The sequence below is a fragment of the Silurus meridionalis genome, chromosome 4 (assembly GCF_014805685.1).
Source record: "Silurus meridionalis isolate SWU-2019-XX chromosome 4, ASM1480568v1, whole genome shotgun sequence".
Lineage (NCBI taxonomy): Eukaryota > Metazoa > Chordata > Actinopteri > Siluriformes > Siluridae > Silurus > Silurus meridionalis.
Genome location: NC_060887.1, coordinates 19795583 through 19823516, shown reverse-complemented (window position 1 = coordinate 19823516; position 27934 = coordinate 19795583). Strand labels below are relative to the sequence as shown.

General features: G+C 35.9%; 2 protein-coding genes and 1 long non-coding RNA gene across 6 annotated transcripts; 2 read left to right on the top strand and 1 right to left on the bottom strand.

The window, feature by feature from the left end:
- The first annotated feature begins 133 nt into the window (after positions 1–133).
- si:dkey-260g12.1 (tumor necrosis factor receptor superfamily member 3) lies at positions 134–5597 on the top strand. 2 transcript variants are annotated; one of them, XM_046848395.1, is made up of 9 exons: positions 134–245; positions 783–851; positions 1074–1131; positions 1700–1810; positions 2005–2289; positions 2433–2534; positions 3340–3371; positions 3581–3737; positions 5014–5597. In XM_046848395.1, the coding sequence occupies exons 1-9, from the start codon at positions 237–239 to the stop codon at positions 5250–5252; spliced, it is 1062 nt and encodes a 353-aa protein (XP_046704351.1). In that variant the 5' UTR covers positions 134–236; the 3' UTR covers positions 5253–5597. The 2 variants fall into 2 exon arrangements, with proteins under 2 accessions (XP_046704351.1, XP_046704352.1); XM_046848396.1 differs by having other exon boundaries at positions 135–245; positions 1077–1131; positions 5014–5595.
- Positions 5598–5978: 381 nt separating this feature from the next.
- On the bottom strand, positions 5979–12853 carry LOC124385217. Of its 2 annotated transcripts, none has more exons than XR_006925706.1 (6): positions 12227–12853; positions 11541–11715; positions 10661–10789; positions 8486–8709; positions 8136–8246; positions 5979–8013 (listed from the first exon to the last, which is right to left on the bottom strand). It is a non-coding gene; the product is annotated as an uncharacterized LOC124385217 (long non-coding RNA). The 2 variants fall into 2 exon arrangements; XR_006925705.1 differs by having other exon boundaries at positions 11586–11715.
- A 9229-nt stretch (positions 12854–22082) lies between these two features.
- Positions 22083–27157, top strand: tnfrsf1a (tumor necrosis factor receptor superfamily, member 1a). Of its 2 annotated transcripts, none has more exons than XM_046848427.1 (10): positions 22083–22281; positions 22783–22894; positions 23071–23185; positions 23493–23627; positions 23727–23876; positions 24073–24154; positions 25120–25193; positions 25596–25759; positions 25853–25955; positions 26088–27157. In XM_046848427.1, the coding sequence occupies exons 2-10, from the start codon at positions 22829–22831 to the stop codon at positions 26366–26368; spliced, it is 1170 nt and encodes a 389-aa protein (XP_046704383.1). In that variant the 5' UTR covers positions 22083–22281; positions 22783–22828; the 3' UTR covers positions 26369–27157. The 2 variants fall into 2 exon arrangements, with proteins under 2 accessions (XP_046704383.1, XP_046704382.1); XM_046848426.1 differs by having other exon boundaries at positions 22084–22306.
- The last annotated feature ends 777 nt before the right edge of the window (positions 27158–27934 follow it).

Genomic DNA, 27934 nt, shown 5'->3' with positions numbered 1-27934 from the left:
AAATGAATACATGCGTTGATGTGAATTGAAATACATTTGGTGCGAGCGTCTGTGTGTTTTCACTGGAAGTGCTTGAAGACGAGCTCGTAGAAGACTTCAGTAAGGGGAGGGGAATAACAGGAAGGTAGCAGAAGAGGAAACAATGAGCTAAGGGAGGGAGCACAGCACTTTCAAATAAGACAAGAGAAACAAAAGAGTGAGTGAAGACAATATTTCGAGGAGGTCAGGACAGCACTATGTACAAGGTAGTGGATCTATTCAATATTTTAATTATTCAGATTTTTTTAAATTATCATACGTTTCATCTTATGCTAGTATTGCCTTTATTTCCATTCATGCAAGTTATACTGTGATTTCTCTAGATAATCTGTAAAGTAGGAAAGTTCAGCTAGAAGGGAAAAATTTACTCTTTCCAGCTACATACATGTCTAAGAGTTCTACACTTTTCATGAAACTAAGCCATACTTTTTAAATAATTTGAATAAAACAAATATAAACTGTGTCTAGCCTTTTTTTTTCACATTTATAATTTGTCTTTAATCCCTTTCAACTAGATTATCTTTCTACTGTTCTGGCAGAACTTTTTACTTTTAAAAACACAATGTCAATAATTTAGGAAGGAGATTGCTGTTTATATTTGATACATGCTTGCATATTGTTTGCTAAAAACTTGCATTATGGATTGATAATATTTTATTATGTATGTACACACTGTATCATGTTCCTGCTACTTTATAATACTCATGTTTCAGCTTGAGGTAATTATCACTTAATGATTGTAGATGTCAATGAAGGTGCTACATTTTGCCATATCCATGCTAATGAGTGGTCTGACATCTGGCCTTCCTCTGGTAAATTGCTTATTATAATTTTAATAGAATACTAAATGATAGATTTTGTAATTTGCTCACTGATACTTATGCTGCCACTGTGATTTCAGCTGACCTGTTGTCTAACTTGTTTAGATATATTTATACCTATATATTTAGATATTTGTCTCTTCGTAGATTATGCAGGTTCTGCTGCATGAATTTAATACAGTACTCTTGCATTTCTTTGTTGCTTGCACTGAGCAGGAAGTTGAAATTCGACATCGCAGGGATGCAGATTCTTGCAGAGAATGTCCTGCAGGTGAGAGAGTAACACCTGAGGCTTCTAATATGTCTCACACTGTTGTTCGACGTACTTTGTGCTTGTGAACATTTATTTACATTTTTATAATGCATATAAAAATATTTTGGTCGAGTTTTAGTCTAGGATTGCCCCTACCTTTTTTCTGCTGGGAAATAGTATGGCCTGACACATCATCAAAACCACTTCCTTCACAAGAACACCGCTTGGTTTTGTCGGTGTGTGTTCACCTTACGTCCTGTTTTGCTGTACTCGTCTTTCTTCTGGCAGCATAAACCTGTCTGCCTCACACTCACTCCCCCATACACCAAATATCCTTTTTTTGTATGTATATTATATAACTGTTATTATACTCTTTATTAAATTTTTATCACATCCACTCGACCATGCATTGTATCAATCAAACAATTATGCAGACTGAGTCTGCAGAGTTATAACTCCTGACACTATTTTAGCAAAGCAGCTTACCTGTGTGCTGCGTGTATGACTATAAATGAGGTTGCACCACACTTTCAATAGCTTTTTACATTTTTTTCTTCGTTCTTGCCACCTCTTCCTTGCTCTGCAGGAATGTATCAGAGTTCATGTGACGAATGTGCAGAATGTCCTGAAAACACCTTCACCAACAAGACCAACACAGAGTACAGCTGTCTTGATTGCTACATGGATTGTGTTGCAGGTATTTTTGTAAATTTCTCATTTGTTGAGAAAAAAAATGGCATGATGTGTAAGAAGGGAAGATTAAGCACCAAATAGCAGTGTACGAAGCCAATGATATAAAGGTTTTTATATGGAAATTAAACATTTTCACGTGCATTAATCTCTTGGTGGTGTGTATGTGTGTTTGTTTGTGTGTGTGTGGGTATGTGTTAGAATTGCACTTGCAGGTGGTGAGTCCGTGCACCAAGAATGCTGATGTAGTTTGTGAATGTATGAAAGGGTTTGTTTGCCTTAGGAGAAATCTGTACACAGGGCAGTGCATCAAGTGTAAGCAGCAGCAACCTGCACAGACCATCTCTCAGCCACCAGCAAAGACCTTCTCTCACACAATCTCACCAACTCCCTCGTATGCTCCAGAGCAAACCACCTTGCACCCTTCAACATGGATCACAGGCCTGCCCTTTTTCACCACTTCAACTTTATATGAGAAGTCAAAGGGTCAGAACGAACTACAAATTTAAATGATCTGTTTTTTTATAGCACTGAAATACTTCAGAATAAACATTTCAATCATGTTATTTTTTAAGACACATCTGGTCGTTTATGATAACGTTTTTCACTCTCTTCTGCTTTTATAACAGGTACAATGTTGCTTTTGAGCGTAGTGTTTTCAGTTCTGTTCATTGTATTTTGCTTCATCACGTTTTATTTCTACAAAAGAAAAATTGGCTGCGTAAAAAAACGTAAGTTTATGTATAAATAATAACATGCCTATATATATATACACATGCATCTATTTTGGTTCGTTGTTCATAATTGCCTTATTGATTAATTCTTTAGATTTTTATTATTATTAGGAGTAGTATTATTATTATTAATGCTATGAGTTTAATTCATATAACTTTCTCTGAAATATAGCTTTAATATGCAAATAAATGTATTACTAGTTACTGTAATCCATTATGCTTAGTGAGTGAGCTAATAGGATTAAGCCCTAAAATGAATGACTTTTCCTGTGTCATCTTGAAAAGAAACTTCACAATGCTTTTTGTTTTTTAAATCTGTTGAAAAGAAAAGGCATGAGAAGAATTTTTTTTTAATCTAAAAGTCCCTGGTTCTTTTTTGGGTTTCGGCACCAAAGAGATTTCAGATGTCTTTCTCCTTGCATCCAGCAACAACTGACAACTTCATAACTTGTTTCCTTTCATCAAAGGAAATGATTAATCTTGGTGGCTCAGGCCCTCATTTACTAAACATTATAGGGAAACTTGCTGAACAGCCTAATATCAATACCCAATAAAGCTATATTTCTATTATATTATGTAACACTTTTCAGTAACAATATTATTGCTAACATTATATTAATAAATAAACGTTATCGTCGTTGTCTTATTCTTTGTCTTATTCTTATTTTTTTTATCTTCTTTATTTTCTTTTTTTCTTCTTTGTCTTCTTTTTTTGCTTCTTCTTCTTCTTTTTCCTCTTTCTTCTTCTTCTTCTTATAACAATAATAACAATAATTATTTTCATTATTCTTTTCTCTACCAGGTTTAAAGCAGTGCTCATTACGAAAGCAAAAGGTATGAGTTTATACATGAACACTTGTTTTAGGTACATGTGTAAAGGAACATCATCTGCTGAAATCCAGAATTTACAAATTTTTATATTTCTCAATATATATTCATTTCTTAATATTCATTTTAAACTCATTATTTCCTGAATATGAATAATGTCTACATCAATATCTATGTATTTAATTGTATAATTATTTTATTAAAAATGGTTACAGGAGGAAATTACAGCCATATCCTCTGAAATAAACAAGCCAATTACCCCACTTCATGCCCAGGGGACCCACACACAAACACCTAGCAGTACTAACACAGACGACTCCACTCCTCAGCCAGCCAGCAGAGAGCAGCCTCCTTCTGGTTCTGGAAATCTGGGTAGGCTGTTTGCCCCTTCTCAAATCTTCAATAATTCAAACGAGTGCCCTAAATACATACACATTCTTATTTTATAAATTATTCTTATACATAAATGATTTACAATCACATCACATCTAGATATGGCTTTTTCAAAACGTATAACCATGTGTAATAGATCAGCACCTCACAACTGATCATTTACAGCTTCAAGAGTTGCCAAATTGCACATTTCAATGTAATTTATATATGAGATGAAATTTCAGCTTTCATTTTCTGATATTTGCAGCAGATGTGTTAAATTTAAGGACATTTGTTCTTGAAATTGATTGTATTGCCAAAGTATTTTTGCATGATGAATTAGATTGGATGTATTTTGCAGAATGCAGAATGTTTCTGTAGACTTGAATCTGTATCTACAATCATGATCCTCATCAACAATAAAGATGAGGCAAAAGGCAGATACAACAAAACAAGCCCAAGCCATGACACTATCTTGTGCATGACCAGTGAGATTGTATGTTTTCTTTTACCACACTTTGGTGGTGCATTTTGGTTCCAAAAAATGTTGCGGCACATCTCTATATTTGTTTATGAGTTCCAGTCTAGTCTTCATGTTGGTTTATCCATATGAAAAGGAAGGCAGTTTTCACAGGGGTAACCCAGTGCTCATTTCAAGACACATTCAGAGTTAAATATTGTTTAAACAATCAGTCTAACGGGCAAACCTGGACACCTGGAAACCTGGTCTAATTTATTATTTATAATTTTTAACACATTTAGATGTAAATGTCAGGAAACGAAAGCTGAATTTCTGATTTGGGATCTTATTCATCTTTTGTGCTTAATCTAAAGTGTCTTCAACGCATAGCAAAAACAAAATAAATGGTCTTGTCTGTTATTATATTTGTCCAAATAATTTTGGAGGGGACTAAAATAAGAATTGACAATGAGAATTTATGTTTTATCAAGATTATACACAAAAATGAGAAAAGTCAGAGATCTAAATCAATATTAATTTCCTCCTTTCAAATTTATAGAAAACAATAAATCCCATATTGCTTAATAAAACTTTAATTTGTCAATAGTTAAATTGTTTAATGTAGTGTTAGACACAAAGGTTATGCCTGTAAAGTTTTCAGGGATGGTCAATATCTACCAGTGTGTACTCAGTTTTGTAGTGTGTATTAATGTGCATTTAAGAGGGATCTAACAACACTTTCACTTTCATATTTTATAAGGACTCTGAAAACAAACCAAAATTACAGAGACTATAATTACAATCTGCCTCTTTCAGGTCCTCTCTACATATATGGTGCAAGTACAGTGTTTGTCAGTTTACTGAACCAGTTTGGACTGAATGGAGGAGACAAGGATGAAGAGGATCTCCGACAGCAGCCTTTAAACAATAGTGAGATGCACAGTCCTCCTTCTCCTACAATCCCTCTGTCGAAGGAGGAAAGGAACAGGGACATCTCTTTCCCTTCTCAGGAGCAAGGGAAGGAGTGTCACATGTCAAAAGAGGAAGGATTGTGATGGATATAAACCATAATCATTTATTCTGCTGTGTGAGTATTATTTATAGTGCCTCACAGTTTTGTTAGTTTTGGTTTCTCTGAAGCCAGAGTCTTCTTCCCAGTTGAAAGGTGAGCTCCTCTGAGGCAAAAAAGACAATACCATCTAACTCTAACCTGGATTTCTTGGCCTGGATCTTGCAAAAAGGCAGCAGTATGTATTTGATTATGAAATCATACATGAGTAAGCAGGTATGGTGGTACAGTGTTCATCAGCATCTGGAGGCAATGCATATGTATATGTGTGTGTGTATATATATATATATATATATATATATATATATATATATATATATATATATATATATATATATATATATACACACACACAGTGTATATATACACTTTTTCAAATGGTCACTGACTTATTCCATGATGATGCTTGAGAACTAAAGCAGTGCGTCATGGTATCGGTTCATTCTTTTTAAATTATATATATATATATATATATATATATATATATATATATATATATATATATATATATATATATATATACAGTATATAGGTATAGGTATATGTAGTGACTGCATTCAAAATTTGGAAGAATTTGCACATTTTTTTTATCCTAAGTTATTGTTTTTTTCTGTGTATATCTGTAAATATGTTTAATTAAAGAATGGCAGTTGTGCCATAAATTGCTAGTCCGTTCCTATTTTATTGTCATTATTTTTATATGGAAACTGATTGTTTTTACCTACAACTAAATCCAGCACCAATATCTCTGTCACCTATGATTTCTAAGCACCTGAGCTAATGGAGTAGATGATAAACATTTGCTAAAACCTCAGACATAGGCTTCATAGATTCCAAAATACCCTTTTTATTTGATTAAACATAAGCATGCATAAGTTGCTGTAGGTACTGTATACAATATTATGTGTTCATAAGAAGAACTCAAGATGCTATTATTCAATTCATTTGATAGCAATGAATTGATTTACATAATTTATAAAAAATTACATATCAAGAATGCATTTACATTTAGAATGCATTTACATTTTTATACTTCCCACTCAGTAACATACAAATAAACAAAAAGCCACACAAAATTCTCAGTGTACAGTATGGATAACAATAAAATCTGTGCTGCTCCGAATCAAACACTTTCGTACACACCAATATTTACTCAGTAAGCAAGGTCTAGGGACAATAGAATTTACATCCTAGAAAAATGTAACTGACAATTACTTGGCTACTAACAAAACCACTGTACAGAACTGGTGAATATAGAGAGCATCCTGGATTCTAATAAAATCAATATCAAAATCTAAATGGTCACAGACAATCATGGAGCATGGAGTTATCATACATCAATGTTTAAAGTGCTTCCTTAACATACCATACAACAGCCTGAAATGCAGAATTTCTTGTTCAATTGTAATATGAATAATATTGTTCAAATGTAATAATACCCAGAGTTCTGTGATAATTCATCAAACTTTGTAGGAGATCCAGTTTAAAGAAGATTTGGTAAAAGTCAGATTTGCAAACCTTGTTTGTCTTTGTTGAATTTTTAAAAATAAGCATAAAAACTTGCTGACGTTAAGTGGTTCAAATGTTATGAGCAATTGCACCCCCTAGAGGTTAAATTAGATTAACCTTTATTTTAGATTCATGTATTTACAACGTATAGGCTGAATAACAATATTATCTGAGATTTTCCCTTACTTTTAACTTTACTAAACTTTTTTTTTACAAATTTAATGGACACATTTGTATAAACAGCCTAAATCTTTGCATAACCCAAAGATTCAGAGAATAAAGGAACATTTCTATGACAAATGTTGCGGAGATTTTAATTGCAAATGTATGCTAAACCTTGCCCTGTTGGAGGCAATAGAGTGCATGAGTGCTGTTCAACAAAATTGCCATGTCAAGTTTCCGCTTGACTACCATCATGGACTCCCATATGGAAGTATTATAATTATTAAAAGAATAAGATAACAAAGTCAAAAACATGCAACTACAATAGCATGCCTTCTACTACTGCATTTGGCCCTTAAATACATTTTTTGCCAATTCAAAGATGGCTTCAGAGTGTTTAATTTCCCTTTCAAGATTGTACATGGTTCTTCTCTTGCTCGTAATTCCTAATAATCAGATCCAATAAAAAAAAAATCTATACAAACAATAATAAAACTAAACCCCCTGAAACTATAGACAGTAAACTTTCCAAAAATGGGAAAAAATCTGCCGTTCCACATTTGTGAATATAAATGAAACATTAAAGAATTAATTAGCGCAAACAACTAATAAATAAACTAATACATTTTCAATAGCCGTTTCAATCCACACTAAATTCACACCAAGGTGCAATTTATCAAAGCCAATTCATTTACATTCATACTTTTCTGAAGTGGGAGGAAAAAGGAGAACCTGGACAAATTAACATAAATCTAAACCTTTTCATTGAAGCATTGTGCTATACAGTGTATTTTGAAAAGTGTCATTCCTTTCCCTTGTCTCTTAGTATCCCATTAGCCTGGGTGCAGGATGAGTGTGTCTCCTGCTCCCTTTATGAATTTTCATTACAGTACATAGTCGATCCACACTCTTAGGCGCCTTTTCCTGCCTCGTTCCCGCCGCTTTCCTCTGTTTCCCTCAGACCTCTTCTTGCCATTCCTTCTGTCCACACACCTCTTGGACTGGCATTGGCACTTCCTCGTCTTCTGTGCACTGACTGGATTCAGCTGATGTTTTCTTGGGCCCCCAAAAAGAACCTGGAAAGCAGAAAGCAATTGCTAAAATAATGCATCAAGACAACTAAGTACAATAGCATCTTTGCTTATCACTGAAAGTTATAAATATTCTGTCTTTTTAATTAAAGGTTATTGTTACTGACCAGTTGAAGCCAGCATGATCCTTCCACATGCAGGTGTGTGTCTGCTGATGAGAATGAAACAGTTAAGCAGAATGCACACACAACACAGACTCAGAGTGATCCATAGAGTGTCTGTGAGAGATCAAACAACAGTGAGTGGGAGAAAAGAGAGAAAGAATAAGTCAGCATCGTAAAATGTGTTTGTGTATATACAGGTATATGAGCAGAAAGTTGCTATGGACATTATATTTGGAAACTAAACACCAGTATATGTATTGTCTCTGATGATGGCCTTAAAATTGTGTGTATTTTTAGGTGTTGTGAATAAGTATACACATCACATGCATGTGTTTGTTGTACGTGATGCTCACCATGGGAAAGTATAATAGGCATTATGCTTGATGTTGTTGTTGTTGTTGTATTTGATGCTGTTGTTGTTGTTGTTGTTGTTGTTGTTGTTGTTGTTGTGGTGGTGGTGGTGGTGTTGTTGGGATTTTCTCACATTGGGTGCAGGATTTATCGTTGCATTTATATCCACTTTCACAGTCACACACTGCATCAGTGCTTTTAGAGCAGCTCACCTTGTACACCATATCTAGTAATGAATTAGTAGATGAATTAGTACTTTAACATACTCCAGTGATCATTCATAAAGTAGACTAATTCAAAAGCCAAAAAATGCTTATGCCATTTATTTAGTCCAGTGTAAAATCTCTATGCTATCAGTTTGTACATTCTGTTTCATTAGTGTGCCACCTATGATGTCCATGGGTCACAATTTATAGACTTGTCCTAACTATTTTGGGATATGTATTCCCTTAAACAGAAAGGATATCAAACACAAACTGTTAGTAAAGGAATAATCTACTGTAATCTTTTATATGTTTCTATAAAACTTGCTGTGTGTTCTGCAACAAATCTGAACTAAAATAGACAGTCTTGTCAGTTGGCATGTCACACTTACCAAGCCTTATAAAATATATATTATATATTTATACTCTGTCCTTTACATAATTTCATGTATAATTAATATAAACAAAATAGCTTTATAAAAGTCACATAGTACATTAATAAACATTCTGTTTTGGTTCAGTTCAAATTGAACACTTTACAATAACTACATAAATAAGCATGTACTAATATGTAAACTAGAAGTTACTTTATTATGAACTAATGATGAGGCATATACTACACCATGAGTCACATGAATTAATGTGAACAATGACTAACTTAATTACATGTTAGTACATGTTTGTTAGTGAATGTATTATTTAACACTTTAGGTTAAGCTAAATGTAACTTGCTCTTAGAGAAAGAATATAAATTAAAAGTGCACTATCTAAAATACATTACAAACACCATTGGATGGTGCTGAAATATCCTCCTCATGGAACGCACAAGGGCACAATAATAAACACCTGTTTTCACCTGATTATTCATACCTTTCTCATAAAACCACTGCTCCATTGTCTTTATGGTTTTTCAAGAAGTTAAAGAACAGAGCTGCTGTGCTTATGTATAGACTGTTCATTATGATATTAAGACAGTAGACTTGATCAGTTCTGACACAATAATCCAGTCCACAGAATAACCACAGTAAAGCAGGAGAAAACCATCATCTGTTGGCTAAAGCTGATTTGAAGTTTGGAAAGTAACATCTGGTTCATGTATACATGTTAGTGTGGTACTTTACCAATGAAGACAATGGAGCAGTGCCTTGGGTATGAATAATCAGGTGAAAACAGGTGTTTATTACTGTCCCTTTGTGCGTTCCATGAGGAGGATAATTCAGCACCATCCAATTGTGTTTGTAATGTATTTTAAATAGAGCACTTTTAATATATATTCTTTCTCATAGAGCAAGTTACATTTAGCTTAACCTAAAGTGTTAATTAATACATTCATTAACAAACATGTACTAACATGTTACTAACTAAATACTAACTAAATTGTTGTTCACACATTAATTCATGTGATTAATGGTGCAGTTAAGGTAGTTAAGGTAGTTAAGGTTAGTTTTTGATTAGTATATGCCTTAACTCATCATTAGTTCATAATAAAGTAACTTTTAGTTGACATATTAGCACATGCTTATTTATGTACAGTTATTGAAAAGTGTTTCCAGTTAAAGTGTGTTTGTTCAAAAACCGTTAGCTAAAATGGTTCATTTGGTTTTAAGCCAATAATCTTTAAACCTGTATGACTCAATGTTTTCAGTTAGAGCCTGAGACCCCTATTACTATCAGAAGAAACCCACCAAACTGAATTAGGGGAAATCCCTCTCCTTATGTTGCTGTCATTTCAGCATTAGCATTTCATACTTTTCATATGATTGATATTTCAGAGAAATGCTAAGCGCTCTATTACTGACATGTAGCAATCATCTCCCGTAACTGCTTCATTGCTTTATCCTGGTCTGTATCACAGTTGATCTGCCTATTGTGGGTCACTGGTTTAAAGCTGAAATACACCCTGAGCAATGCATCCCAGGAGATCACACACAATTTTGTGTGACAACCAAAATTCTAAATCCATTAGAGACTTACAATCTTTGGTGCATTGAGAGCACCTTTTGCATTCCATTTCAGTACTATATTCATCCATGAAGAAGTCAGGATCACACTGTTTACATAAAGTCGGGGAATTGTTCGTGCATCTCTGCTCCATGCGTTCACCTACACATACACACAAAGGTTATGCTATCGTCATCAAGATGACTATAACAGGTTATATCAGTCAGCTGCAGATTATCATTTAGCTAGTATGAACATTTAGTAATGATGAGCCAAGGTTATATATCAGTAAGTATGGCAGTTACAGTTAGCAGATCAAGTCATCATTTTCAAGAATGCCATGTGTCATAGAGTACAGACTTCCAAGACTGAATTAAAAATGCATATGAAATGACTTATTACTCATTAAATTTAATATTGTCTTGGTGATTTGTTACATATTTCTAATGGAAGTTTCATATAATGTTAATAGAAGCCTATTAGGATAAATTGGTCCTTGTATTAACATTTCTCTATCATCATCATTTGTAGAGCATCATCTTTATTTTATTATCTCTTTACTACAACTATAGCTGTGTTTTTTTTTTGTCAATAAACAATTCTAGTTTCTTATTACTTACATGATAAAAATGCAATTTAGCATTTCAATTTCAAATAGCACACAAACATCACTGATCATTACAGGCTAGCTAGATAATCTGCTTTTTATCAATATCTGGCCATCCCAATCACTAAAACAAGATTATTCACACTAGTTATTGCATACTATTGTCAAACAGCTAAAGAGACAGCCAGCATTAAAAACATTAAAATGTTCTCAGAGCCTAAAAACTGATTTTGAAGTTTAATAGTATTACAAAAAAGAACTGTTTAATATATATATAGAAGAAGATTTGAATATCAGTGAACTAACTTCATAAATGAATAAAAAAGAAAGTCCTTTTAACTCATTGCATACCAGGTCCACATTTGTTGCAGCATTGTATAATATTTTTTTGTTTATATTCATATTTAGTGTCACACTTCTGTGGATGGACATGGCAGAGGAAGTGTGCCAAAAGAAGGAAACCACACCACAAGACCAGCATCTGGTTAAATAAAAATCAGATATAGGTGCATAGATAAGAACCAATTCAATTAAATTTTACACATTATGCAATAACCATATGTATACGTATCCATATATATAGTATACTATACTATATTAATATAAACACAACGAGGCAAGGATGCTAGAACATAAAATCCACTACTAATACATTTGAGCAGGTCTAAAACAGTGTTTTTTTTTTTGTTTTTGTTTTTTTTTTTTTTTTTTACAAAAGGGTGATTTATAAATATAGTGGATATGTATAGAAAAGCCTGCTCTAGTAGCCCAACATATTAAAACACAACTGTTAAAAAGGGATGCCATTTAGAGAAACAAAAACCTTTAAAGAAGATTTTGCTCAATTTAACTTTTAAATACATTTTGCCTAATAATAAATTAAAATATAAATACAATTTTATAACATTCCCTATAGTCAGAGTTACAGTAAATATATAGTAATAATTCTTCTAGAGTAGTTCGGTGATAAAACAGTCAATGCAGCACCTTACCATGAGTGAGTAAAAGATGAGCGAGATATGAGCAAGTAAGACCCCCAAAAGCTTCTGAACTTACATTTTTAAGAAGCTGACTTTTAGCTGTCATAAATGTCAAGACACGAGTCATATAAAAACCTCAGAACTACAAAACTGAGACCACCGAAGCGAAACGGTACTGCACTCTGCAGCCGCCTTTAACCTGCTTTCCTCCTTCACTATTTCCATTAACATTACCTTTGATTCCAAAACAATCACTCCCTTATATTTTCTCTCTCTTTTAAGCTCTCTTGTTCTCTCTGCATAACTAACTAGTGATCAGGTAAAAATTAAAAAGAGATTTTGGATCATGACTACATACAGTGATGTAAACTGTTAAGTCCGGTGAGGTCAAATCTGCAGCAAGCTGACACATAATGAGTATTTTTTTTTCTTTCTTTCTTCTCCTCTTTTCTCACTGAATAGTAAACTAAGAACAAAACACTGTCTCACGTTATTTGTGGTTTATCTGCAGTTCACAGAAATTAGGACACAAAATGAGAAAAGACCCTTTCCCTCACCAAACCCTGCATGATTACAGGCTCTGTGACGAAGAATTCATATCTGTACCAAAGCTGAATCAGCTTTCTTAATATCCCTCTCTCTCTTTCTCTATTACTCTCTCTCTCTCTCTTGCTCTCTTTCACACTCACTCAAGTATTTACCTTACTTTTAAGTGACATAATTATCAAGGCTACTTTAACTCCACCCTTAACCTCAGAAACAAAACCAGAAGCTTTTATTAATTTCAATTATTATTTATTTACTAGGACTTCTATATTTATAATTTAATAGATATTATTTTATGGATTTTATAAAGTAAAAACAATCTTAACAAAACAACAAAAAAAGAATGCAGCAGCGTTTCTCACTGGGGACCAGCCTTGGTTGAGTGTCTTCACAAGGTAAAAAAAAAAAATCCAGATATTTTTATCCTTGTGAAGACATTTAATCTTCACCAAGACATAAAATCTCATCCCCCACAAACAGCTGCTTAGGACCAAGGTTTAAAATTTTTTTGCCACTATATGTGCAGACATACAGAGCAAACGAAATACCGTTTCTCTTCTCTTTTATTGATTACATTGTCAAGCAATATAGAAAGATTGTATATGCAGTCGATGCAAATATAGAACAGATTTTGTTTGAGGTAACAGCAGTGTATTTGTAATAAATAGACATATATAAACCCGCTGAATATACCTCGTAAACATCCGAATGACTATACATCTGAGTAAATGTAAACATTACATCCAAATACATCCAAATACATGTCAACAATTTGTAAGGTGTAAATATACATCCTAACACTTGTAAAGGTAATGAAGTTCTAAGTGTAAAGGCATTTGTAAGGTGCAAGACAGATAGCAGCAGTATGCAGTATGCAGTATGCAGTTATACAGTCATAGTAGTCATACTGCTGCTACTGTCATTCTTAGTCATGCTTTTGGGCAGTAATTCAGGTTAAGTGTGTAATATGTGTTTACCATATGTACAGTATTTATAGATGAAAGGTGTCGGACAGACGCTGCAGAATAAAAAATTCACAAAATAATTGTACTAAAATTTTCTTTTGGAAAATCACATTGTTTCCAGGAGCCCATAATAGAGCATATAATGTTGTCAGTAATTAGAAAAACATAAAATACAATCAATTACATCTTCCAGACATGTGCAAATCTTATTTTAGCAAGATTAGATTGTGCAAAAGAGTCCTAAGAGAAGCCCAAAAGAGAAGATAATAAAATACACATTATAACATAAGGCACTCGAAAAGCGTTCCTGGTTTGAACATTTATAACTTAATTATATTTTAGAGTCCATGCCTGCAGTACATATCAGATTCTGATAAATGATCAGCATTTATGTATACTGCAAAAGCACCCTTTTTTTTATTTCCAAACATACAGTATATGAAACTGTAATAGACTCTAATATGCTATGAAACTAAACAGGAGTACCAGTTTGGTTTCTTTTTTTTTTTTTTTTATTAAATGGATATTATAAACTCATTAGAATTGCACTGAATTTGGCCAATGTATAACACAGAAAAATCAACTTGCTCTAGTAATTGAGTTCTGAATAGCAAGCAGTCTGTGGTCCACTATATATATATATATATATATATATACTACATACTACACATGTGACATTTTTTCACTTGCGTCTTCTACTTGCCACAGAGGAAGTGGAAGTGGAACAAACTGTGTCCGGATGTAACCTTTTTTTTGTTCAGGAAGTTGTTTCATTAAATTGTTTGAGCTTGCATGAGCTGACATATATATATCACATACACACTGAGTTACAAACAGAAACAAAAAAGTTGTTATGTATCATTTCATATGAACATTTTACTAATATTTGTCCAAAAATATTCATTATAAATCACATTATATTTAATATCATGAACATCTTACATTTAAACTAGTGTATCCAAATTGATGTTAGAGAATGTAAGCCACAGTTAGTAACTGTTTGTCATTGTTTGAAAACAAGCAGTGTAAAGCCATTCCAATGCACTATAGTGCTACATGCAACATTATGCATGTAAATTAAAATCACTTAATAATTGCTTTAAAATATTAAATAATGAATGTGTGACATCACATTCTAGGGTCACAGCTCCTTTGTCTCTGGTTTGATCCTGAGCTTGGTCTACAGGGTTTAGGAGTTTTAGGAGATGTTTAGGTTTAGGAGATGTTCTCACTCTATCTGCCTTGTCTTTGTCTGGGCTCTCCAGTTTCCTTCGAAAAAGCAGGCCTGTAGGTGGATTGCATTTTTTGCCTTTAGGTGTGAATTAATGTGTGAATATGTGGGTGTGGCACCCTGTGAAAGACAGATGTATTATCCAGGAAGTATTTTTACCTCTTGTCCATTATTCCTGGTACAGACTCCACCACAGATCCACCACAGTCCTGACCACGATCAAGTGACTTCTAAGAAAAAAAAAAAGTGATTAATGAATGAATAACAATTTGAAATAGCCTTTATATTGCACAAATGTCAATAGATTGAAGTGTCACAAATACACAAGTTTTATGCTTTGTTGTTCACTTTAGGTTTCAGGGTGGTGTCGTTTGTATGAAACCTTCTGACACTTCCTTGAATTCATAATTAGTCATGCATGCACTTTCAAATGACATGAAAAAAGGACAATGTATGCCAAAGCCCCACCCATTATTTGCATATAACTTCACTGTATTTCTGATTAATTAATCAGAGATAATCTATAAAAAACCTATAGATTTGGATCTAAAATCAAATCTGATCTAGTCTAGGAAAACACCTTTCTAAGAAATCATTGTGCACATGTGTTTTAAGTGCATGCAGGGTATATAAAGGTTTGAGAGCAACATACATTATGCTTACATCCAGACAATGACTTTTTTTTTACAATAAGCCTTGCATATGTCAGCAAGACAATGCTAAACCAAAAACGAAGTGGTATCAAAATGTTTTAAGACTAGCTCTGTTTACAAGAACGCAAATATTTATCTCTGCTAACACACTATCACCTTCAAAATAGTCCCCTTGCACAGCAATACAGTGCTCCCAGCATCTCTGCCACTTCTGGAATATGTCCTTGAAGTCTTCTTTTCAAAGCATGTCAAGTACCTAGTACGATTTGAGCTGGATCTCCGAAATGGTGTCAAAATGCTTAGGTGGGTGTGGAAGTAAGATCATGTGGATTGTTTTCCGACGATTATCACGCACAAGTTGGCAAATAGTATCGTCATTTTTGGGGGTTGAGCTTGTTGAAGGTCTTCCTGACCTTCCTCTTGTCATCATTCAGAGATGTTCTTCCTCTCTTGAAGTACGTGTGCCACTCAAAACACCTTGAACGACTCATTGCAGCATCTCCGTATGTCATATATATGTCAAAAGCCTCCGTGGCAAATTTGCCAGGATTTACGCAGAATTTTATGTTTGCACTTGGCTTTAACTTGCTGTCCATGATGAAATCCCAGACATGGTAATGCATGTGGTCAGAATAGAACCAGTTAGCACCAATAGTCTCTAAACTTTTTGATACCACCTCGTAGTGCATTTAGTACAGCATGGCTTAATAGTAGAAGAGTCTGAGTGCTAAGCTGGCCTGCCTGCAGTCCAGACCTATCACCAAAAAAAACCCAAAAACATTAGCTGATCATGAACCAGAAAATATGACAAAGAAGACCCATAGCAGTTGAACTAGTTGGGGAATTGGGGTTTGAATTGAAATTGGGGTTGTACATGTTGCTGTCTTTAACCCAGCCATTAGGGAGGCACAAGCCAGTGCATTCTTAGTGCCGGTCCCAAGCCCGGGTAAATGGGGAGGGTTGCGTTAGGAAGGGCATCCAGCGTAAAACACGTGCCAAATCAAATATGCGGATCACAAATGAGAATTTCATACCGGATCGGTCGAGGCCCGGGTTAACAACGACCGCCACAGGTATCGTTAGCCGACAGGGTACCGTGGAAATTGGGCTACTGTTGGTCAAGGAGGAGAAGGAGAGGAGGAAGACGCCTACAGAGACGGCAGGAAAGGAGCAGTGTAGGAGAGTGGAGGTTCGGGTTGGTACTTTAAATGTTGGTACTATGACGGGTAAAGGGAGAGGTAGCTGATATGATGGAGAGGAGAAAGGTAGATATGTTGTGTGTTCAGGAGACCAAGTGGAAAGGGAGTAAGGCCAGGAACATTGGAGGTGGGTTTAAACTGTTTTATCATGGTGTGGATGGAAAGAGAAATGGTGTAGGGGTGATTCTGAAGGAAGAGTACAGTAAGAGTGTAGTGGAGGTGAAGAGAGTTTCTGATAGGGTGATGATCGTGAAGGTGGAAGTTGAAGGATGATGATAAATGTCATCAGTGCCTATGCTCCACAAGTTGGCTGTGAGATGGAGGAGAAGGAAAGATTCTGGAGTGAATTAGATGAAGTGGTAGATGGTGTACCTAGGAAAGAACGGTTAGTGATTGGGGCGGACTTTAATGGGCATGTGGGTGAAGGGAACAGAGGTGATGAGGAGGTGATGGGTAGGTATGGTTTTAAGGAGAGGAATGTGGAAGGGCAGATGGTGGTAGATTTTGCTAAAAGGATGGAAATGGCAGTGGTGAACACTTATTTTAAAAGAAGGAGGATCATAGGGTGACGTATAAGAGTGGAGGAAGGTGCACACAGGTGGACTATGTGCTATGCAGGAGATGCAACCTGAAGGAGATTGGCGACTGTAAGGTGTTGGCAGGGGACAGTGTAGCTAGACAGCATAGGATGGTGGTCTGTAGGATGGTTTTGGAGGCGAGGATGAAGAGGAGGAGAGTGAGGACTGAAAGAAGAATAAGATGGTGGAAACTGAAGGAGGAAGAGTGTAGTGTGAGGTTCAGGGAAGAGGTCAGAGAGAGGCTCAGTGGTGTTAAGGAGGTGTTGGATGATTGGGCAACTACTGCAGGAGTGATGAGGGAGGCAGCTAGAAAAGTACTTGGTGTGACATCTGGAAATAGAAAGGAAGACAAGGAGACGTGGTGGTGGAATGAGGAAGTGCAGGAGAGCATAAGGAGAAAGAGGTTGGCAAAACAGAAGTGGGATAGACAGAGTGATGAGAAAAGTAGGCAGGAGTACAAGGAGATGCGGCAGCAGGTTAAGAGGATGTGGCGAAAGCCAAGGAAAAGGCATATGAGGAGCTGTATGAGAGGTTGGACACTAAGGAAGGAGAAAAGGATTTGTACCGATTGGCCAGGCAGAGGGACCGAGCTGGAAAGGATGTACTGCAAGTTAGAGCAGTAAAGGATGGAGAGGAAATGTGTTGACTAGTGAGGAGAGTGTGTTGAGAAGGTGGAGGGAGTATTTTGAGCAGCTGATGAATGAGGAAAATCAGAGAGAGAGAAGGTTGGATGATGTGGAGATGGTGAAGCAGGATGTAGATAAGATTAGTAAGGAGGAAGTGAGAGCAGCGATTAAGAGGATGAAGAGTGGAAAGTCGGTTGGACCAGATGACATACCGGTGGAAGCGTGGAGATGTTTAGGAGAGATGGCAGTGGGGTTTTGACCAGATTGTTTAACAGGATTTTGGAAGGTGAGAAGATGCCTGAGGAATGGAGAAAGAGTGTGCTGGTACCGATCTTTAAGCATAAAGGAGATGTGCAGACCTGCAGTAACTACAGGGGTATTAAGTTGATCAGTCACACCATGAAGTTATGGGAAAGAGTAGTGGAAGCCAGGCTGAGAGAAGAGGTGACCATCTGTGAGCAACAGTATGGTTTCATGCCGAGGAAGAGCACCACAGATGCCATATTTGCTTTGAGAATGTTGATGGAGAAGTATAGAGAAGGACAGAAGGAATTGCATTGTGTATTTGTGGATTTAGAGAAGGCGTGCGACAGGGTGCCAAGAGAGGAGTTGTGGTACTGTATGAGGAAGTCAGGTGTGTCGGAGAAGTATGTAAGGGTGGTGCAGGACATGTATGAGGACAGTGTGACGGCAGTGAAGTGTGCAGTAGGTACGACAGACTGGTTTAGAGTGAAGGTTGGACTGCATCAAGGATCGGCCCTGAGCCCTTTCCTGTTTGCAGTGGTGATGGACAGGTTGACGGACGAGGTCAGACAGGAGTCTCCTGGACTATGATGTTTATGGATGATATTGTGATTTGTTGTGAGAGTAGGGAGCAGGTTGAGAAGAGCCTGGAGAGGTGGAGATATGCACTGGAGAGAAGGGGAATGAAACTCAGTAGGAGTAAGACAGAGTACATGTGTGAATGAGAGGGAGGGCAGTGGAGTGGTGCGTTGCAGGAGAAGAGCTTCAGAAGGTGGAGGAATTCAGGTACCTGGGTTCAACAGTGCAAAGTAATGGAGAGTGTGTTAGAGAAGTGAAGAAAAGAGTGCAGGCAGGGTGGAGTGGGTGGAGAAGAGTGACAGGAGTGATTTGTGATAGTAGGGTATCTGCAAAATTGAAAGGGAAAGTTTATAGGACTGTGGTGAGACTCATGTTGTATGGTTTAGAGACAGTGGCATTGAGTAAAAGACAGGAGGTGGAGCTGGAGGTAGCAGAGCTAAAGATGTTGAGGTTTTCGTTGGGAGTGACGAGGATGGATAAGATTAGAAATGAGTTTATTAGAGGGACAGCGCATGTAGGATGTTTTGGTGACAAGGTGAGGGAGGCGAGATTGAGATGGTTTGGTCATGTGCAGAGGAGGGACATAAATTATATTGGTAGAAGAATGCTGAGGATGGAGCCACCAGGTAGGAGGAAAAGAGGAAGGCCAAAAAGGAGGTTCATGGATGTGGTGAGGGAAGACATGCAGGTAGTTGGTGTAAAAGAGGCAGATGTAGAGGACAGGGTGGTGTGGAGACGGATGATCCGCTGTGGCGACCCCTAATGGGAGCAGCCGAAAGAAGAAGAAGAAGACATGTTGCTGTCTTTACTGCTATACAATCAACTTTACATTTTTCATGTCCCATTTTTTTTTTTTGTTGTTGTTGGAAAAGTACTGTTTGAAATTTTTATTGACTCAATAAAGCAGAAGTCATAAAGAAACACTTAAGACAACATTTGTATTTTAATTAAGGCCGCTTATTCCTTTGCACAGTACGGTATGTTTAACAGTTGTCTACCATCAGGGCCATCAAGGACATCTTTGCATGCCTTAACACTATTAAAACCACTTACTTGCATTTTAATATATTTATTCCATGAATACATATTAAATTATTCCCAAAATTTTATTCTCTTCATTTTATGGTTTTTCTCTTGGTGCCACTGCTTCCATTAGTGTATGTTTATGTTAGAGTTTCTATCCAATCCCATTTCAGTCATCATGTGTTGCTATGGTTAAAGAAATCTGCCTTGTCAACACTGTGGGTGCCTGTAACACAAAATACATAGCTAGAAAATTGCTTCTTTTGCACAAGCTAAAGTATTTTTGTATACATTTAAGCGCTGTTTTTTTGTTCCACAATGGCTGACAGAGGAGAAGAAATTGATTTGGTCGTAGGCATCCAAGGTTATTTTCAAGACACACTTTTTTCCACACAATTTGCCCAAATTTCAAATAACCAGAAACCTGTAATAGCTGTGGCTGCAGTCAAAGGAGTCTTGATGAATTGTGTTAATTGTGGTTCTTGCAACCTAATGAATAATAAGGATTGAGCCTGCCTCACCTCGGATTGCACATTTCCATTCACACTGACCCGAGCCGGAAATAAGCACATGCCTTTGACTTATTGTGTGAAAATCACCAATACACTGTTTGTATACTCTTATTTGCATGTCATTGCCTTCGATAGTCGGGGTAACTTATTAAAAACTTATACCTGTGTAAATGATGTTCAGGTTTGTTGCGATCGATAAAACTACTAGCATATAATCGTACAATTAATTTTTCGATTAATCGGATAACATTTTTATTTGATGTTTTGCTTATTTTAACTATATAAAACCCTATTTTCAGGTAAGTGTACTTAAAAAAATGCAAAAGCCACATATTAAGTTTAACTATCTTTCATTTAGACATTTTAAAGCTTATATTGACTGCTTGTTGAGGAGTGCATGGGGGGATTTCTTCTTTAAACAAATTTACTCATGGTGGGTTGTTTCTTTCTGTAAAAAAACAAAACAAAAAAAACGATATTATTATTAAGTAATTTGTGTAAGTCAACATTTGTATTGCATTTTGTAGATGACAAGTTGACAACCATGTTTAAAAAAATTCTGTATAAAATATAATACAACACTGTTGTGACAATTTTCGAAATCCACAACAGTGACTAAAAATGTAATCGTTTACTGCTCTTGTTATTTGCTGCTTTCAGATTTAGTGTTTGTTCTCACAGTTTTAATTGAATCCATCACAATGTCTGAGCAAATTGATTGCGCATCCTGATGCTCGCGAGTCACAACAGAACAGATCCAGTGCGACTGTCCCGAAGTTAACAAACAGTTTACACAACAGCACTTCTTTAAACTACACCATTTCCACATGATGAGGATTATACAGTTTTTGTTTAACGTGCTGATGTTTCGCCTTCATCCATGACACCAGCGTACTGTGGTACTTCCATTCCACACAAGCTCCGCTTTGCATAACCTCCAGGTAGTTTTCTTTGTTGCATTTAATATAAAATGCTCCCATGCCTTGAATGACATGGGACGCACACTTTTTTCGGCTGCTGGTTGACCCTGTACTGTCCGCCATACGGTCCGCGGGCGACTGTATTATCTTTGCATCACGTTAATCCGTAAATTGAGCAGCTCAACCAATCGATAACGGCATTCATTATCGATTATTATCGATTAGTTGTTGCAGCCCTAAAAACTACAATATAAAAATGTACCCTGAGAGGCATCCATTACCCCTGCCGCAATGATGAAAGCACGAGTACTGATTGTGTAACATTACATAGACAGAATGTGGTTCTGTCTGCCCAATGTCTCATCCGCCCTTGATCTCACTGCACGCCACTGCTTGAACCTTTACCTCCATGACCATAGCTACATTCTTTAAATGTGTCAACCATCAGTCCACATTTTGCCAGTGTTTCATGGCCTACATCTGACAACTGGAACATGGTAGACTGTTATATTCTTTGGGGAAATAACTTGTGTCTGTCACATGTTGAGATTTTCAGCTCTCCTCTAGTGACGATTTTAGTTTTAGGGCCAATCAAACCAACCAGCTTCTTTCCTTGAACTCTTCCCTTAATCTGTTATTATTTATTTATTTTTGTACAAATCTTAATACTTAAGATGCAGGTTTTTTTTTTATGGAGAGTGAAGAAACATTATTCCCGCCTCCAAAACCACTTGAGAATGTTATAACACTCCAGTGTTAGGAAATAATCTTGTCAGGCTTTACTCCTCTTATTGGTCCTCAAGGGTTAAGGCCGTGCACGTGACGCCGTTTCTCGGCAAAGCCTGCCTTCCCCTTTTCTCCGCCGAAGAAATGGACTAACTCGGATTTACTGGTTTCTTTCGTTTTATTTCTTTTTTGTTGTTATTTTTTTGGGGCTGAAAACTAATGACTGCGGCGGAGGAGTTTGTGAGGTGGGATCCGGCGGAGAGCAGGTGAACGTGAACTCTTCAGTGTTCAGTAAGTTCGAAGGCAGCCGCAGTCACGGAAACTTTTAGATCAGTATCGCTAACTGTGGGCGGTGGAGTGATACAGAAAGTAAAAAAAAAGTGGAAAAAACAGACGACATTTTATATTATTCGCGACTTGGTTAAATAACGTCAGAGACCTAGATCTATCAAAAAGCGAAAAAAAAGAAAAAAAACCACTAGCGGATTTGTGGCAGTTAGTTAAATCAGTTTGTTTTCCTGAAGAGACGCATATTGATAGTGTTACTGTAACGTCCCGTTTCCTCGAAAAGGTTCAGTCTCAAAGGCCTTCAGGAGAAAAAGGAAGTTCTCGCGACTTTGATCAGATTTTGTCGCCATTCTATTTCCATATGCAAATAAATTTGTTTTTAAGTGAAATCATGAACACACGAATAAAAAACATTTAGATAGATTTTTTAACACTGTATCTCTCTCTTTCTCCTTTATGTTTTTTTGTTTCTGATTCAGAGTTGTAATGGAGTGAAACTACCAAAAAAAAGTACCAATTGCCAAAATGGAAATCAGGCACCATACAGGGAAATGGAAAAAGATTTATGTGCCAGGCATTTTGTTTTTGCTGGTAAGAAGTGCCTTAATGCTGAAACCAAGGCGTGATTAAGAACACGAGACTAGCAGCTTCTGCTTGTTTCATTTTTTCATATTAGTTTCCAAACCTATCTGGTTTTCCTGCTCAATCACACAACACTTTATCCTTATGAGATGTGCATAACTGATCTGTTGTTTTGTATGAACCAGGCTATTTTCAGGCTATGTGATGCCTCCGAAGAGCAGAACAACTCTAACAGCACAGGGTCATGTTTGGAAAATGAGTACTGGCATAATGGATTCTGCTGTGATATGTGTCCACCAGGTAACATAAGCCCAAGAAATAATGCTCGGTTTTTGCCGTGGTCTGTCAGTAGGATAGATTTATCATTATAAATATATAGACATAAGACTACATTATTTCTTGCTTTAATTTCCAAGGTAGAGGTGGGCGAGGTGATACATGAGATTGTGATACTTTCATAGTACATGATACATGTCCCAATTTATTAATGATGATACCTGTGATACATTTCAGAAAAATGTACCCTAGTGTAATTTCCCTGAATATATCCAAGTGTGTATAGTCTGTTTTAGTCTAAAATAGGGTGTAATGTGTTTTCTGTTTACAGGATTTAAACTAACTAAGGCGTGCTCAGGACACGGCCAGAGGTCAACATGTGAGAAATGCAGCCCTGGATTATTTCTGGACAGCATCAACTATACCCCAAACTGCTTCTCATGCCGTAAACCATGCGAAAATGCATGTAATTACATTTTCCTATGAATTTTTATGCTTGTTCAGTTTCGCCTTAAAAATGGTTCTCTAAATATATATTCTAATTCTTCCTACTCTGTTCCAACAGTTAAAGAAAGAGAGATTCAAAATTGCACACACATTCAAAACAGAATTTGTGGCTGTCATAATGAATACTACCAGTTTGTGGTAGAGGAAAATACAAAGCATTGTTTACCCTGTCGAAAGTGTGGAAGTGGTGAAGTAGAGACCAGGCCATGTAAGTTTTTTTTCTCTCTCTCTCTCTCTCTCTCTCTCTCTCTCTCTCTCTCTCTCTCTCTCTCTTTTTAATAAATGGCTTTTTGGCTGCTAAAAAAAACCAGAACCTCTCAGACACAGCTTAATTTGAGTGCATAATGTCTGATGGCCATATTTAACTGTATTCAGTCAAAATGATTGATTTATGTTTTAATCAGGTGGTGGACAGATGAACACTTTGTGCAACTGTAAATTTAACCATTACCGTGTGGCTAAAGGAATCTGTGCACTATGCACAAAGTAAGTATTATTATTGTACTCTAAGGCACCTGGTTTGATGATGGTGTAAACTGTAATACAATCAACCATTTATGACTCAACCATAGACTTTAGAATCAGATGCAGGGTTTATTTTCAGGCATGCAAATGCATATTCATCCTATCTTCCCACTATAAGCCCTACTCATTAAAGTTGTAGTTAATGATTATTAATTCAGATCTCAGTACTTTGTTTTGCTTAAGATTTGGCAAATATTTTGTCAGCGGTAAGACTATGAAATTGTGTGAGGCAACACAGAAGCCAATCAATCACAAAATGTAGGTGTTCTACCCTAAGCCTGTTTGGAGGAAACAATAAGTGGAGGTAGTGCATTTATTTCAGTTGCAAAACGTCTAGTTTTATTTAACTACCTTTTTTTGTTGAGACATGGATTTCTGTACAGATGTATTTGTTGTAGAAACTCTCCCAACCTATTTTACGTGTTTTCTTGCCATATCAGGATTATAATTCAAACTGTTGACTTGTACAATGCACTCGTGTTTTTGTCAAATCTGCAAATATCTGTAGGGTGCTGTAAATGTTTCGGAAAGCCAGGATTTAACAGTGTGATTCATTACGCATAAAACAACTGCAAAAAAAATTAAAAAGAGAGCAGCTACAGTATTTAAAGTTAGTAAGAGGAGAAGCCAAAAGAACAAGAAGAAGAAGAAGAAGAAGAAGGGGTGTAATAACATTTGTTTAATATTTTTCGGTTCGACACGTGGCATCATAAATATGTAACAGTATAAATAACAACAGTATGGGAAGAGTGAAATTTCTTCCAACAATTAAATTGATTAGATTATCACATTTATCATTATGCAATGCTGTTACTTACATTTCAATGAAATTATGATGCTGAAGTTTAAGTTAGGGAAGCCAAAAAGTTGTAGAAATGATGTATAACACGAGTAGGCGGTTCTGAAAAATATTTGTTCATTTTCAGCTGCACTTCCAAATGTTCTGAAATGTGCCCAAATAATGTTGTCATGACTACGCCCTCCAGCACTCATCTACCAGGTCTGATTCTGTACACTTAACTTGCATTGTAATGCTTCTTTTCTTTTCTTTTCTTTTATATGTATCAAATTATTACAGCATTTACAAATGTTTAAATTTATTGTGTCCCTCAATTCAAAGCAAGCATGACTCAGAGTGTTAAAGGCAATTTGGATCATCAGACAAATGAAAATGAATAATCGGGGACCTTCCCTAGAAAATTCAACAGGTCACAAAACGTGCTTACTGCCTTACCTGCTGAGTCATTTTTTGAATTGATGATAAAGCTGTATCTCCCCTAAGATGACTTTTGCCTGAGCGTTACAGAGAAATCTTCTTTCTTATTTAACTGTTTTTTTTTGTTTGTTTGTTTTGTTTTTTTACTTAAAAATGTCACTAATATGTATATGATTTAATTTCTAGGTTCTCCTTTAGAAAAGACATTCATACTAGTAGGCATGTATGCACTAATTGCTTTGATGTGCATAATTTGCTTGTATAATGGAGCTAAACACTGGAGGAAGAAGAAACCAACTCTGTACAGTCAGTCATCTGTATCATGTGACTCAGAGAAGCAAATGGAGAAGGTAGTGTAGCGTTAATTCTTGTGACATGCAGGAGTTCCTGTTGGCTATCGTCATACTCATGCATATGATCTGTTCTGTTTTTGCTGCCCACAGAGTGAAACACATACATGCATACAAATCAAAGAGGATGAAAGCAAACTGTTAGCAGTTCTGCCAGAAACCATGCTTCCTGATTGCATTCCCAAAGAGATCAAAAGTATGTTGTGTGTGTGTGTATGTTTTATTGCTTGCCTGCACCAATGGTTCAGTTCTTTGTCATTGTGTGTGTTTTTTATTGTACTCACATCTTGCTTCTCTTTGTCTTTTTTTCATTTCTTCTTTCTTTCAGTTCATGAATTTATTTACTTTGTGCTGGACATTGTACCAGTCAATCGCTTTAAGGAACTGGTGCGCCGCCTGAACGTCTCTGAGCAGGACATTGACAGAGCAGAGAGAGACAATCGGGCTTTTGCTGACGCCCAGTACCAGATGCTGATGGTTTGGTTTGAAAGTGGCACTAGAGTTGGGAAAAGCATCCTGCCACACCGACTCCTTCAAGAATGTCTGGAGAGACTGCATGATATGAATTTATCTGCTTGTGCAGAAAGCATACAGGAAAAGTATGTCTGAACTCTCACATGTGGCACAAGCATAAAAACATTTTATATGGTAATGAGTGTGGAGACACATTAATTAAGAAGTGATCAGAATTTTAATTGCGTGCAAACAATTTCATTGGTGTTACATAGACACTTTTTCGTCTTGATACATGGCATTATGGGTGTACTCCAGAGTTGCTAAGGTGAAATATTTAATGCTGTAATGTAGATGCTATTAGCCTAGTCAGTGTAGCAAAATACTTTTACACAGCTCTGCAGAGTACAGAACCACACTAAGTGTACACGTGTTTGTATATACAAGTAATATATGCATTTGATAAAAATTGTTGAATTTTATATGTACTCCAATATTTTTGTATTGCTTTAAGCTTTCTTGACAAGCTCCCCTTTTTTTTCTCTTTTTTTTACTGAAACCTTTTTAACCGTTTTACCCTCTATTGACATTATTTTAAAAAGGGGATAAACAGAAGAAGGTTCAAAGGTGTCAGATGGAACTTTTTCTGTTAAGTGGGCGAATCTGCTTTAATGTAGATTTGGTATCAGCATATAATGCCATTGTGCTTAGAAGAGAAAAAAGAAAAAAAAAGAAGGAAGCCGAATAACCACAGCTATTTTAAAATGAAGTGTGATTCATTTTCTTATTTTAATGTTTTCTGTTGCATTAAAATGTACATTTCTTTTTTTCTGACCAAGCAATCTTCAAAGAAAGGAGGGGTTTTGAGGATTGTATTTGTTATTTTTTCAGGTAAAAAACACAACCTTAATCACTGTTTAATAAATCAGCTGATTTTTTTTTTGCTTTGTTAGTTGCTTCTTTTAATTATAGTCAGCATTATAACTACTGTAAGTTCCCCCTTTTTGCTGCAAAAAAGGTCATAATGCTAAAATGTTATACCTGGTCTGAGTATTTTATATAAATTAATAGTTATAAAATATAAATTCAGTAGTTCTTGCTTTGGCAACAATACTAAATTGTTCACACTTTCGGTTTAAATTGCAGCTATGTGCTGCTTTGTGAACTTTTAGTGAATGTTATTTTTTTATGGCAAATTTCAGAACTAACAAAGTGTGCAGGGACTATTCTCAAAGTTATAGGTTTTATAGGTTATAGGTTTTACTATATTTAATTATAAGAGGCTTTCACTAAACCATGAGTAATGCCCTCTAAGCAATCCTATGATGATTGCTATGACCTCAGACATCTTCAGTGAGAATATACACTATATGGGACTTGGATCTACTCTTGACCCACTCAGGCTAGATATTTAACTTTATCAATCTCTTCTAATGGAAACTGAAGAGAGGTGAACTAAAGGCCAGTTGATTTTTGTAATCGTATGTGCATATTTCTATTTTACCTTTTTTTTTTTTTTTTTTTTTACTGAATAATAAAAACATTTTTTACTTATTTCATTTCCCATGCTTTATTATTAGGCACATGTACTGCTTTTACTTGTTCCTCCCCTAATTAAATTAGTTTAAAAATATTTTTGGGATGACACCCATTATAATCTGGAAACAGTAAATGAAAGAATGCACACATTTACTTGTTTTAGAAGAAATTACTTCTGCATTG

Excerpts from the sequence above, each read along its gene's own strand:
- tnfrsf1a (XM_046848427.1), top strand. The coding sequence starts at position 22,829 with ATGGAAATCAGGCACCATACAGGGAAATGGAAAAAGATTTATGTGCCA. Across the intron at positions 23,186-23,492 it reads CTGTGATATGTGTCCACCAG|GATTTAAACTAACTAAGGCG; the intron begins GTAACATAAGCC and ends TTCTGTTTACAG. Across the intron at positions 24,155-25,119 it reads ATCTGTGCACTATGCACAAA|CTGCACTTCCAAATGTTCTG; the intron begins GTAAGTATTATT and ends GTTCATTTTCAG.
- si:dkey-260g12.1 (XM_046848395.1), top strand. Across the intron at positions 1,811-2,004 it reads CTACATGGATTGTGTTGCAG|AATTGCACTTGCAGGTGGTG; the intron begins GTATTTTTGTAA and ends GGTATGTGTTAG. Across the intron at positions 2,290-2,432 it reads TTTATATGAGAAGTCAAAGG|GTACAATGTTGCTTTTGAGC; the intron begins GTCAGAACGAAC and ends CTTTTATAACAG.